Source organism: Clinocottus analis, unplaced genomic scaffold (genome assembly GCF_023055335.1).
Source record: "Clinocottus analis isolate CAN_PGR_092001 unplaced genomic scaffold, fCliAna1.0.p SCAF_6, whole genome shotgun sequence".
In the NCBI taxonomy this organism is placed as follows: Eukaryota; Metazoa; Chordata; class Actinopteri; order Perciformes; family Cottidae; genus Clinocottus; species Clinocottus analis.
This window is the reverse complement of record NW_027176218.1, coordinates 10,649,138-10,662,297: the sequence shown is the minus strand read 5'-3', so window position 1 is coordinate 10,662,297 and position 13,160 is coordinate 10,649,138. Positions and strand designations below refer to the sequence as shown.

General features: G+C 41.9%; 1 protein-coding gene across 1 annotated transcript in view; it reads left to right on the top strand.

Moving 5' to 3' along the window:
- Positions 1–1,971: 1,971 nt before the first annotated feature.
- The window catches only part of mctp2a (multiple C2 domains, transmembrane 2a), a 31,256-nt gene continuing 20,067 nt past the window's right edge, over positions 1,972–13,160 (top strand). The window contains exons 1-17 of the mRNA XM_068602743.1: positions 1,972–2,077; positions 2,581–3,582; positions 4,682–4,738; positions 4,827–4,935; positions 7,379–7,521; positions 7,639–7,715; positions 7,814–7,928; positions 8,029–8,052; positions 10,390–10,566; positions 11,269–11,399; positions 11,506–11,692; positions 11,848–11,941; positions 12,042–12,144; positions 12,253–12,355; positions 12,459–12,560; positions 12,674–12,745; positions 13,036–13,155. Coding sequence (XP_068458844.1) covers positions 2,593–3,582; positions 4,682–4,738; positions 4,827–4,935; positions 7,379–7,521; positions 7,639–7,715; positions 7,814–7,928; positions 8,029–8,052; positions 10,390–10,566; positions 11,269–11,399; positions 11,506–11,692; positions 11,848–11,941; positions 12,042–12,144; positions 12,253–12,355; positions 12,459–12,560; positions 12,674–12,745; positions 13,036–13,155 — 2,604 coding nt within the window. The 5' untranslated portion in view covers positions 1,972–2,077; positions 2,581–2,592. The remainder of the gene's footprint in view (positions 2,078–2,580; positions 3,583–4,681; positions 4,739–4,826; positions 4,936–7,378; positions 7,522–7,638; positions 7,716–7,813; positions 7,929–8,028; positions 8,053–10,389; positions 10,567–11,268; positions 11,400–11,505; positions 11,693–11,847; positions 11,942–12,041; positions 12,145–12,252; positions 12,356–12,458; positions 12,561–12,673; positions 12,746–13,035; positions 13,156–13,160) is intronic.

Sequence of the window (13,160 nt, the reverse complement as noted above, 5' to 3'; positions counted from 1 at the left end):
TTCACCTCTTGTCTAAACCTTCAGGAAGAAAAAAAGCTAATTTCACAAACTTCAAAGTTTACAAATACATCTTTGTTAATTTGAAGTTAGTGGAATTTGTTTGTTTAGCTTATTTTTGTACTGGGCATAATACAGATAGGTATACAGATCAAATGCAAGAAACATACAGTTGAGACCAAAGTAGTTTTCGCAGGTGACAAAGAAAGATTTTTCATTTAAGAACAGTTTTAGCAAGACGACCTCGTGTATTTTCACAGCATCGCCAGCAGGAGGCACTGTCGCACAATGCATGACACAGAGCTGGAGTTTGCTGGCTAGGTGATGCATCTTACTCGCTGAGTTAAAGGTAAGGTGGTAAACCACTAAGTAAATAAAGGTTAACAATCAAAGTTACGACAGCTGGAAATGTTCGCGCACGAGCCACAGCTGCAGGTAGCATGTTACGAGCTCACCTGTCCGTTTGTTCCACCTGTACGTTGCTCTTCAAAGGTGTTAAACGTCGTGAACGCTCATGAAATATGATGCACTGCTAACCCAAATAGGGACTTTAACCTCGCTGAGTTAAAGTCATCCAAAGCAGTTATAAAGCACTTTAACGTTTGGTGTAAAAGTACATTTCACTGCTTATGCTTGACTTAATTAGCATTTTTCTACGTCGTGGTATATTGCTCCTCTTGTGTGGCCTGTAAATAATAATTTGACTAAAACATAAATTGCGTATAAAAAATACTGCGAGACAAACGGGTGTAATTGACAAGCTCAGTCCTTCCCGGTTGTTTTCAGTGGGAAGGCCTTGTATGTGCATCACTCAGTAGACGTGTCCCTGAGTGCATGTACTTGGCTTCCTGTCCATCAAACCAGCTGTGCTGCAGTCTGGACCAGGTCCAGTGTGCATGTTTAGAGTAACCAAGCAGGGTTTGGGGCTGTTTGAGTTGGGTGAGAAGGAGAGTGACAGGCCACCTGCCATAGGGGCTTGCCCTGTTCAGATCCCCAGCCCTGCCTTTCAACTGGGAGCCAAGTTGGGGCTCTTTCATGTGGGCCTGATCTCCTTAAGACATCAGCAAATATTGAACAAGACTCCGTCCAGACTCAAACACATCTGTTGTCATATAGTCTCCACTGTTAGGCACAGACAAGGAGAGCGAGAGGGACCGCCAGTGGGTCTGTTGCATTAGCTTCGATGTGTGGACAGAGAGCTATAGTTTATACTTTGCAAACACCAATGCTCACTTTTGATGAGCTTAGGCTAAACCATGTTCCTCTGTAAACAAATATGGGGCTGTGTGAAAGAAATGGAGTTTGGTATGACAAGGCAACCACCGACTGCCAGATTTGTGCTGAAGATCAGAGATGAGATAAGACGGAACAGATAGCCAACATTTCATATGCCTCAGCCATGTTGTAGAATCCATCAGTCGTATTTTGGGACCGTTTTGGACAGATAAGAAGGACAGTTGTATTGTAGAATTAGGGTAGATTATGGAATTAAGTATTTTTCTCAAATACGTGCAGCTATTGGAGAACACATATTAGAGGAAGTGTAATGCATGCAAGTCTTAAAACAGACAAATAGCCTCACAAATGCAAATAAATATTCAAATCAACAATGAACAGACTGACAGGCAGGCAGTAAGCGAACCGTGAGCGGAACTGTTTCCTCCTGTTGTTGGTGCTTCGCTGTGCATTTAATCTTCAGCAACTGTGTCTTTATATATTAAATAGTTTCCGTCACAATCACCATGAAAGTTGGAGTGTATGTTGTTCGAGCCATCATAAAAAAAATTAAAAAAACTTGGGTAGGACACATGACTGTGGCATTCTTTCAGTTGTTGAAACTCACCCTGTGAGACTGGAATGGCCAGTTTCACCCAGTTCTGCCTCACCTCCAATCACTTGCCTTCAAAGTCGTCATAAACAGGAAAAGGCACTAACTATATGTTGTGCTACCTCAGATCTTTTCTTTTATTTCCTAGTTAGGATGGTTGAGCTGCCTCTCTGGAAATTTGCTGGCGCTCTTGTTGGAGGCTGATTCAGTTTCTGGCTTTGTCAAGGTGTTCGGCAGAGGTTGACTTGACAGGTATTGTATCTTTAGTTGTCTAAATTATATTGGAATAACCCAGGAGGCAATGCCATGTCGAATAATTTAGGTGAAGAAATGTTGTGAGATCAGATGTTAACGGGAAGATTATACTACGATTATATCTTTTGGTTTTACTGAGTTAATTAAGTTATGGATAGGCATTGTTTGTGTTTTATTACAAAATGTAAAATTGGTCTCAGTACAGATTCAGATGTCTTGACTGTTTCTGCAGGGACAAACCCTTGCCACTGTGTTGCTACTTGAGAACAAATAGGAACATTTATTTTTGAAGATGTGTCTATAACCTTAATCCACTGATTAAGGTTATAAACACATCTTCACATCGTCCCCTCTAGTACATTTGGCTTTGGGCCAAATATCACTTTTACTGAGTTTACGGCTCATAGGACACCTTGTGTATTTTTTTTAGGCCTGTATTACGTGTAAAACAATGGATATTTATGTCACTCTTTTTGTTGTTTGGTTTTTTTATCTGAAAGTTATTCTTCAAGATGGATATCAAGAAAAAGACCTTCTTGGATCACTTTCGTCTGAAAACTAAGTTTCCCAACCGGAAGAAGGCAGGGAAGAAGCCTCTTGCCAAGCAGGGAAAAAAGTTAGCCTATCGGCGCAGTATTTCTGTCCCAGACCTTAGGTTCGTGCCGGGTGAAGCCTTTGCTGCTGACAGCCCCTTGGTATCCACTCCCTATGATACCAGCTCCTTCGGTAACGCCGCTGGTCTGAGTGATAGTGAATCTGTTGCAAGTGGCTCGATTGCTGATGGATCACTTTACACAGACAAACCATTCGATTCAGTCTCAGAAGTTAATATCAAAGTTCTCACAGGTCCTGTCGATGCTGCTTTAAATAGAATGAGTGCACCGGTGGGATCAAACCTTTATGAGGAAATTGATGGTATGATAAATGTGCGCTCGGAGAAGGTGAATTTTACTCCAGAAGGAATGTATGCACAAGTAGATAAACGACCCAAGGGGAATGCACCTAGATTTACTTTTGATCCTATTCTTGCACCAAGATCTGTTTTTACCAACAAACCTCCACCAATACCAGAGGGACAGAGATCCTCTGGTGAAGACACCTCAGGAGACAGAGTGCAATCAGGTGCTGTTGAAGCAGTATTGGCCAGAGCAAGTTCAATGGGAGACCAAAGTAACCCTTACACAGAAAAGAGTGCCACATCATTTGACTATAGAAAGACATCTTCTGAAAAGGGAACTCCGCGAGCGATCAGAGTAAACACTCCTGCAGCTACGTCTCTGATATTTGATAACCTGTGCACTCCTGTGGAGAGTGCAGATGGTACCTCGTTGGACTCTGCCGGCGGCAGTTTCACTGAGGAGCAAGTCAACATGCCCTGGACGACAGACTTGGAGGAACTGGACCGAGAACCCTGCACTCCTTTGTTTATGAGGGACTTTACTGCCGACGAGACTCTGCTCGAAGAAGCCCAGGCCGAGGACATCCTGGAAGAAAGAACAGAGGTCAGTTTCATTACAAGTGTATTCACATACCATGTAGCATAAACTCCGATGAAGTCTGTACTGCATATAATGTAGATTATTTACTATTATTATTTGTTATTTCAATGTCAAGTTTGTGATTTCCTTTCACAGTGAAAAACAAACAAATCCAAACTAATCTAGTCCTGTGCACACACTAACTTTTAGAGCCCCTACTGTTGTATACATTGAAGTGGAAGTGATGATCTCATAGGAATGAGATACAAGTATGTAAGCTCTAGGCAGTCAAGTATTATCACAGTAAAAGGGTTTTCACTATCTTTTTTTCAGGGAGTTTTTCCTGATCTGATGTGAGGTCCTGGGACAAGGATGTCATGTGTACAGATTGTAAAGCCCTCCGATTCAAATCTTGTATTTGGGATTTTGGGCTATACAAAATAAACTGAATTGATTTGAATTGAATTATACCGGCACACATGTATTTCACTTTCAAATAGTACGGTTTGGTTTTTCACACGCTTCAGCTGTTATGCTTAGAGTTGGCCTTAGCCTCTAATAGGGCAAATGGCATGAAATCGTCATTCCTTTGCTAAACCTAAGCATAGGCTTGTGGGTTTATTACACTTCATCCCTGTAGCACTGACATAGAGACAGTAACTATTCAGATGGCTGGTGCAACATATCAAAAGCCTCCCCAGATGAGATGGTTGGTGTTAAAGGTGAAGTGACCACATGCGATCTGGCTTTCTGCAGCCATTGGGTACAGCTGAAACTCGGACATGAGTGTCCTCTTTTGTCTAGATCCTTCTTAGATACCAGCTGAAAACCTGTATTACTAGTTAGAGAGACAATAGGCTGGGAGTGCTCTCCCAAAAGTACCCAATGTTTCTGATAATATCTTACTTGGTACTGCTGTTGACCGTATTTAAATTCTGCAGTCACACTGGTTATCCACAGTCATGACAAATACTTAGTCTGTTTTGAAATGGATTAACTCCCCTTTTAAGTCTAAAGCTGGAGACACACCTACCTTAGACATCTCAGTGTGACTACTTTAATGGTTTAGCCTGTGTGCATTCTGATAATTAGTAAACTGTCATTATGTCCTTTTTCCATGCAGATGTCCAGTGAACCGTGGGATTTCTTTGATGAAAATCTAGATCCTCCGGACAACCCTGTGAGTACTGACTGAAGTGCCCATTGAAGTACGCCTCGCATCTGGTATGAAAATGAAGTGTATAAGTGTGAATTTTTGTCCATTGCAGGTTACGTCATCAGGGCCTGACGTCCAAACACCTGACCCGTCTCAGAGATACCTCCTGAGCATCAACCTAAGGCAGGGAAGGAACCTGGTCATCAGAGACAAGCGCTCCGGTAGGTCAGAAACCAGCAGGTGGTCCATAAGTCCTGGTCTTTAACAGCCTGTCAGACTAAGAAGCTGCCTCGCTTAGATCATGAGAAGATAATTACTAACTCTTCATAAGCTAACATCAAAACGTTCTTTTAAATGTAGGGTAACACATGGGTGGATCATTACAGATCAAGAGATACCAGATCAGATGTATTTTACTTCCCAGAGGAGAGCAGTCATGTGTTGGTTGGCTTGTGGCTCCAGCTAAAGGAGGAGCGTTAGAGGAAATGCCACAGGATCATACACCTTGTTAATCTTGTGTTTGTGAGCCAATCGGACGGTGGACAGTTGTGTGTGGGAAATGTGTGATTGTGTCTTCAGAAGATTAACTCATGTTTTCATTTATGAGGACAACTTCTCGCGTGGCGTATGTACAAAGAACAAAAACACTAGATAAAAATGCAGTCAGACCAGTATGACAAAAAGCATACTGGGCTAAAGCAGTTAGGCTGTCTCATGATCTGTACATGATCCACTGCTTTTGCAACTTGTTTAAACCGCTTGGATTTTGAGGTGTATTTCAGGTGTAATTGTATTGGATTATTTGCTAGATTTAATTGGAAATTAAATGGTCATACGTCTTGAAGAGCTGTCTCAAAACAAAAAAAGATCAAATGATTTTGTATCAGTGAGCGAAAGAGACTAATCTTGACCCCTCTGAGTCTCTTCAGAGTTTGCTTTGGGAAAGCAGCGACCTCAAGTGGCCAGAAGTGGAACGACAACCGGAGACAATAAAAGATAGATAGATGTACTTTATTATTATTCCCAAATTAGCAAATTATTCTTTTAGAGTAGTAGGTTATCCATAACAACATTAAATACACCGTTAATATACATAGAAGCAAACTACAACAATAATTAATTATAAACACATGATAACATACATTAGACATAAGTTTGCACATTTGTTGCCGTTTTTTGTTTTAAATTCAATTTAATGAGGTAGCATTGGACCATAATGATGTGCAAGTTGATCATGTGTAGGTTATTATAAAACAGAATATAAATAAGGTTTAGAGTTCAGAGTCGTCTGTCAGACAGAGATGAGGTGTTGTACAGTGTGTACAGTATGGTTGGTCTTCAAACTGTAAGTGTGGCTATTTAACGGCAATTTTTGAAACGTTACATTACTAGTTTTACTTTATGTAAAAATAATAATTAAAATTGCTCATTTTAGATTGATGGATGCATTATAGTTTACAAAACTGTGATATGTCCGTAGTCCAAAGCTACACCACTCTTACATAATTGGAAATCTAAATCCTTCAGCTATTTTGTAATTTCAACCCAATATATTAAATAGTATACTTTGTTGTAGCTCCTGTAGTTTTAAGTTATTACTATACAGCTAAAAAGTGAAAGGACTTCCTTCTTGGAAAGGAGTTTAACATCTTTTTTCTTCCTGCTTGGTGGCAGAAGACCGTCCAAGCTCAGTGCCCTGCTCCCTGCTAGTTGAGACCTTACTTTTCCTGACAAGATGGCACCATGATGATGCAATCCCCACACGCCCCCTGTCTCTTCACTGTTTGCCCAACAATCAACAGCGTGCCAAAGGCTCACCAGTGGCATACATTGTCATTACATATTCTGAAAGGACCCACGCCACCAGCCCCCACTCTTTGGTTTTTGTTCTCCCCTTTTTTCCCATTAATTTCCATCGTCACCGTTCTCAGTCATGCCAGAGCTTTTCTCCTTGCTAGCTGCCACATTCTCCTCCTGTCAAGTTGCCTGGAGGTTTCCCTGTCACAGGCTGGCAGGGTGGAGCTGCTGTGGGTCCTGCCTGCCTTTGCGAGATGTTCATTTGGAGTGGGGAGCTGACAGGCCTGACAGCCCATCCCCACAGGGCCTTTGTCATGTGATTCAAGCCTCCCTGCAGGCTCTCTCAAGCACCCCCTTTATTCCCCTATACAAATGAAGGCATGGGACTGGCTTTCATTTTTTGGCCAATCTGCATGCAATTGCAGAAACAAAGAAGTCCCATACCCCCACCCCACTCGCAGACAGACTTTCTTAACAGGCTTGGGAGATTAACACTGGTTGCTTCTAGATTTTGGTTTCTGGTTGCCTCATGCTGGCGAGTGTTTCTACTCTTTCACAATTTAACAGTTACATCCCTATGCTTTTGCCATGTTTGGGGTGCACCCCCTCCTCACATATTTCAGTCTCTCACACAACCAGCATGGGGGAAGGGTGTATACATTGTGTGGTTATGTGTATTCATATACAGTGTATATTTTTAAAGTGACAATATGTTCCACACAAAGTAAAGATAGTTTGCTTTTAATAATTCACTGTTGCCATATATTTCTATGTAAATCCGAGTTTATACACTGCGGTGAAGGTAATTGCCGCTGATGTCTCACAACATTATCCGGCTAATTTGCCATTTTTTGTGTTTAATTTTAGGGACCAGTGATCCTTATGTGAAGTTAAAACTTGAAGGAAAGCAGTTCTACAAAAGCAAAGTGGTTTATAAAACCCTGAATCCACGGTGGAACGAGTCCTTTTCTCATCCTCTTCGAGACAGAGAGCATGCCGTGGAAGTTCGGGTAGGCAATGTTTGTTTGAATAGAAGTACATTATCTTACAATTCACGAGTGGTTTTGTACCGGAGCATACAATTTATTTTCATTTATTAATGATTAATGTTTGTACTATCTTTGCAGATCTACAATAAAAAGCGGACCGCTGATGAGTTCATGGGTTCCAGCAATATAATTCTGAACAATCTTGAATTGTACAAGTGAGGAATATATCCTAATATTATATTTCAAGGAATATATCATCTTAAGGATAACCATAAGTGCTCATCATCTTCACGGCCTTCCTGTCTCTTCACAGAACCTATCAATTGGAGTTAAAGCTCGATGACCCAAAAAGTAAAGAAGATGACATGGGAGTCATCGTTGTCGACGTCTGCTTAATGTATCGAGATGCCACCATCAAAAGAAGCCCTGTACGAGTGTTTCTGATATAAGCAGTGTTTGTTCATGCAGTTCTCTGTCCCTGGTCTTAACTGAATTGTTTGTGCTGATTCATGTATTTCTTTCCCATAGAGATGGGCACCAAGGAAGATTAAGGTATGGATTTGTATATCATTACTTTTTATTTTAACTTAACTTTAATCATTTCCAAATTGAATACCTCCACGATTTCGATGTTGTAATTTACATGGCCGTGCGCACGGTTACAATGATCTGAAGCACTAGGGGGCAGTAGCTCACTGTACTATGGTGCAACAAAGAATGAGTTGTATGCTTAGGACTCGGGCTTTTGTGTGTAACCTTGGTTTCTGCAGGACCCATTTCTTTTGTGGTTTCATAGTGAAGCTTTTTTGCAATGCATATTATTTTCAGTGGTATCATTTGCTGTGAAAAAAAGTGGTACAATATTACATTCTGATCAAAACCAAAATAATAATATTGACTGAATATGTTGTCATGAAAGAGCCCTTTGATGAATATTATAACGCAGTATTTGCTTCTGTAGTAAACAAAGTTCCATATCCTCTCAAGTGGTTTTCAATATATTGCATCTGTAATTAGATTCAGAGCGAGATAGGAGGATTGCTGTTTGGGACTCGCACTGCAGCGAGTGGGTTTATATTCACACCTATGTAGTCACTACATCTGCCACTGTTCAGTCTCTTGATGGTCCAGTAGACAATCTCAATTTGAAATTAGATGACAAAGGAATGAATCCATTTTCATACACATTGTAGGTTATCCACTACAGATGGTTAAAGATACTCAAAGGGAGACAAAAATGTGTGATGGGACTCTTCACAATGTTCGGCTGCCTAAATCACAGTGCTAATTTAACAATGTAACAATGCCATTTTTTTCCCATTTCATTTTTGACAAACGTTCAATATCTTATTGCATTTAACACCTATCCTGGAAGTGCTGAATACCCACCAGCTCTTACAGCTCCACTCCCCCTCTTTCAGAACATCGTTTTCTCCCTCTGTGTTACCACCACAGAGACAGGGAATGGCAAGTGCCTAAGTAAAACTCTGCTGTGTGATAGTGTTTCAAACAGGAGGGGGGCGTATGGGAGAAGTGGGAGGGGGACTCTGCTGTTCGAGGCATGTTGCCAGTGTGGGATGCCTAAGATCGGCACTGCTGATAATTCCCAGGCATAGCGGGCAATAACCCAGATGTTAGGATGTAATATCACAGCTGTGGATGGACAGTGCTGAGGTTCTAGCCAAATGGACCTGGGTCTGAGCTCATCGTGCTTGTCCCCATGCTGTCCCACCATATGGAAGCAATCGCACAGCCCTTTTAGGACCAGGAATAGATTCTCTTTAGGGGCCACTTACAGTTAAGTGGAATTGTTTTATTGGCCGCTGAGATAGAAATGTGTCCAAGATAAACACTTGGGATGACTTGGCTGAGGCCTGTTTTATATCGCTCCTCCACTCCCTCTGTTCCTCTTCTTTTGAAGGGGCTGATATTTATAGGGCTGTGCCTGTGGTATTCCATGTTAATTCAGGTCCCTGAGATGTGCTTTGATCCCCTCCGGATTGGGTGGCAATGTGGGTTGTGACCCCGCAGTGAGGAGGAGGGGCCGGAGTGGCAGGGGAGTTGTAGCGGGGCTGTTTGAAGCAGCGTCGCTGGGGCAGTCGAAGGAGCCGGGCAATCAAAGAGGCTAGAGCAGATTACGGTCCTGCTCTTTAATTACAGTCAGCCCGACACAACCTCTCTGCTGTTTGTTTTTACAGCCCTGGCCTATCACCGCATGGCCTCACGGGGACTCTAACATGGAAACATATCAAGGCCTCTCTTTCTCACTCCCTCTGTGACACACGGCAGGAGAAGTGGATTATTTGCTGCGCTTGTCCTTGATTTCCAAAGAGTCCTCAAATGCACAACATCATTTTTAGTTTAGTGAATTCAAGACAGATTTAGTTGCAACTATTTGTTATTTTGCTGGTTAAATAAATATTGGATAAATTTGCCAACACGCTCTCAACTCTGAAGCTGGCCATACATACTGCATGTATGCATAATTTGCTGATGAGAGAGAGCTGTGCGGTTTGCATCATTACTCACTGCTGCCTGCTGTCTCTTGTGCAGTATGCCAAGTGTCCTGCCTCCCCACACTCAGTCTGGGAGCCAGTGATGAGTGGGACTGTCACAGCCAGGGACATCTGGCTGCTCACTGACGTTCCTCTCTTCCTCGCTCTCCAGGAGCCTCCATGGTGTGGCTTACCTGTCAGTAGAGATGTGGTAATGTGCTCCAACAGAGATGTGCTGTATAGTGTGGACCTTTGTCCTACTTTCATGCACTCTGTGAACATGATGAGGTGCCAGGCTGAGGCAGGAGCAGGTAAACAGAGTGGAGAGCGCAGAGCTTCCACACACATTGAGCTTTAAAAAAAAAAAAGTCCTCTGTGTACCTTTGGCCAGCAGCAGAACCAGGCCGCAGCATCCTCGCGACCGGCTGAGGGACCGAGAAATCCACTGAAGAACCAGACGTGGACTGAGGTGCTTGGTATCACCTTAGTGGAGGGACAGGACCTGCCGCAGCATGGCCATGGAGACATTTACGTCCGCTTTCGCCTCGGTGATCAAAAGTACAAGAGCAAGGTTAGACTTGTTTTTTAAAAGTCTTTCTCTTTTCTACTTCTGCTACACCCCCTGTTCTCATGCTCCTGTGTCTTTTTAATGTCTGTTCTTTCTACTTCAAGTCTTTCTTCCCAGCTCCTATCTCTTACTTCCCCGCTTCTCGCTCTCAGCAGGTGCCTGTCAGTGACTCACCTCCACCTTGGCTCACTGGGCCATGGCAGAGGCAGCTCATTAGACTGGGCAAGGCTGCCACTCACTTCTCCCTGTGCCTCGGGTGCTGGGCTTCATTGCCTTCATTTGCATACCCAGCATGCCCTGTTCATCTACCTGTACTTGTTGGCCTCCCCCCTGATGATTCTATGGTGCACTTGTCTTGTGTTGTCGTGTCATTTCTTTGTAAACCTCTCTCTTTTCCTCTCTGCTTGTTTGTTTGTTGGACAAAGCTGATTCTAATTGGAAGCTGTCAGTGTTTACAATCCCAGAGTGGCTGCTGAGGTGTACACATACAAGCACACACAAATAGAGACACATACAGTCAACACACCTCTCTTTCTCCTCTCCTGCCTTGTTCTGGTTGGACTGAATGAAGACTTAATCCACCTGTCATGCAGGAGCTGCTCAGTCCGATAATGCATTAAACCTGATGTGTTGTCAAAGTGTGTGTTGTGTGTATTTGTTTCCACTTTGTTGTATGTGCTGAATTTGTGTCTTAACATCCCACAGAACATTTGCGTTCAGGCCAATCCACAGTGGAGAGAGCAGTTTGACTTCAATCAGTTTGAAGATAACCAGGAACCTCTGCAGGTGGAGGTGTACTTTAAGAGAGGGAGGAAGGGTGAGGAGTCATGGGGGATGTGAGTATTTCCTAGTGGCTCATGCAAATTTAGCTCACATTTGCTCCTTCACAGAACCAGTTTGCCTCATGTGTTTCAATGGAACTATATTCCTTTTGTGTCTCAGGTTTGAGATTGACCTATTGAGACTTCCACTTAATGAGAGGCAGCTCTACACTCATGTGCTGGACCCAGGAAAGGGCAAGCTGGTGTTACTGGTCACCCTTAGACCCTGTTGGGGAGTCTCCATCTCTAACATTGAAACGGCTGCCTTGGACAAGCCTGAAGAGAGAGATGCAGTTTTGGAGAAATTTGTAAGTTGTTTTTATTTTTAATTCAAAGTATTGGTATATACTAAGTAATGTCAGCTTATTCAGTGAGAAATACAAAATTGGGTTTTTTATAAAATGCTTGTGTTCATTAATATAACTTAGAATAACATGTTTTTATTCATTTTATTTTTTTTCAGAGCTTAAAGAACACACACAAGTCTATGAGAGAGGTTGGCTTCCTTCAGGTCAAAGTTGTAAAGGCAAATGATCTTCCTGCCACAGACCTCAACGGTAATTGTTAAAACTACTCACTTTTGTTTACTATCATCATGGTCGTGATTTTAAAAAAAAAATTGAACTACAAATAATAACACTTCTTTGTCATTTGCAGGAAAAATCAACGCTTTTTGTGTCGTGGAGGTCAATAACAGCAAACTTCAAACTCACACAATCTACAAGAACTCCAATCCGGAGTGGAACAAAGCCTTTACATTGTTAGTAGGACATCTGGAAAAAAAACACATTTTTTCTTAATTAAAAAATCTTAATTTGTGTGGTAAATTTGTATGTGAATAAAGTGTTTCTTAACTCTTATGTTACAGCCCAATAAAGGACATTCATGATGTGATAGAGTTCACTCTCCTTGATGACAATGGAGACAAAGCGCCAAACTTTTTAGGAAAAGTGGCCATTCCATTACTGACTGTAAGTTTGTTTATGATCAGCCACCACAGTACCTCTGTGTCAGGATTTAATTGGTCTTACGTATTAACAATATTAACTTGAAAAAGGTTCTAAATTCTAAAAGGTTAAGAATGGGCAACAGATCTGCCTGTTTTTGAAGAAAGAAGACTTGGGAAATGCATCAAAAGGAACCATCACACTGGTGCTGGATGTGATCTACAACAAAGTAAGAATCAAACTGAATATGTTCACGCTTGTTAGAAAGGTGATTCTATTTCATATCATATAGTGTGACGTGTGTTACATGTTAGTGTTTATTGTTTCCTTCTTTCATCGCAGGTCAGAGCTGGTATCAGAACCTTTCAACCAAAGGAAACGCTATTAATGGAAAACCAGAAGTTCTCCAAAAAGGTAATTTCTATTTATGTTTTTAGCAGAATTTAGCAGATGGAACAAAATATCCTGCCAGTATGTCCTGCTCACATCCCAATAGTGAAGTATCTACAACAAAGCTACACACACGGTCGCAGTTTGGATCGGACATAGTCAAACTAATTTGTTTAATTGGCTTTATACATCTAACTTCACACGTAGCAAATAAGGGATTGTAAAGCTCATTGAACCTCATTGCAAAGTCATAAACATTATGTCCAGTTTCAATTGATACTAACTGGTGTTTTGTTCCAATTATTTCCTATTAGGTTCTTGCCCAGAATATATGTCGGGTTCGAAAAATCAGCACAGCAGTTCTGTACACGTTACAGTACATTAATAGCTGTTTTCAATGGGAGAGCACGCAACGGAGTCTAATAGCCTTTCTGGTAAG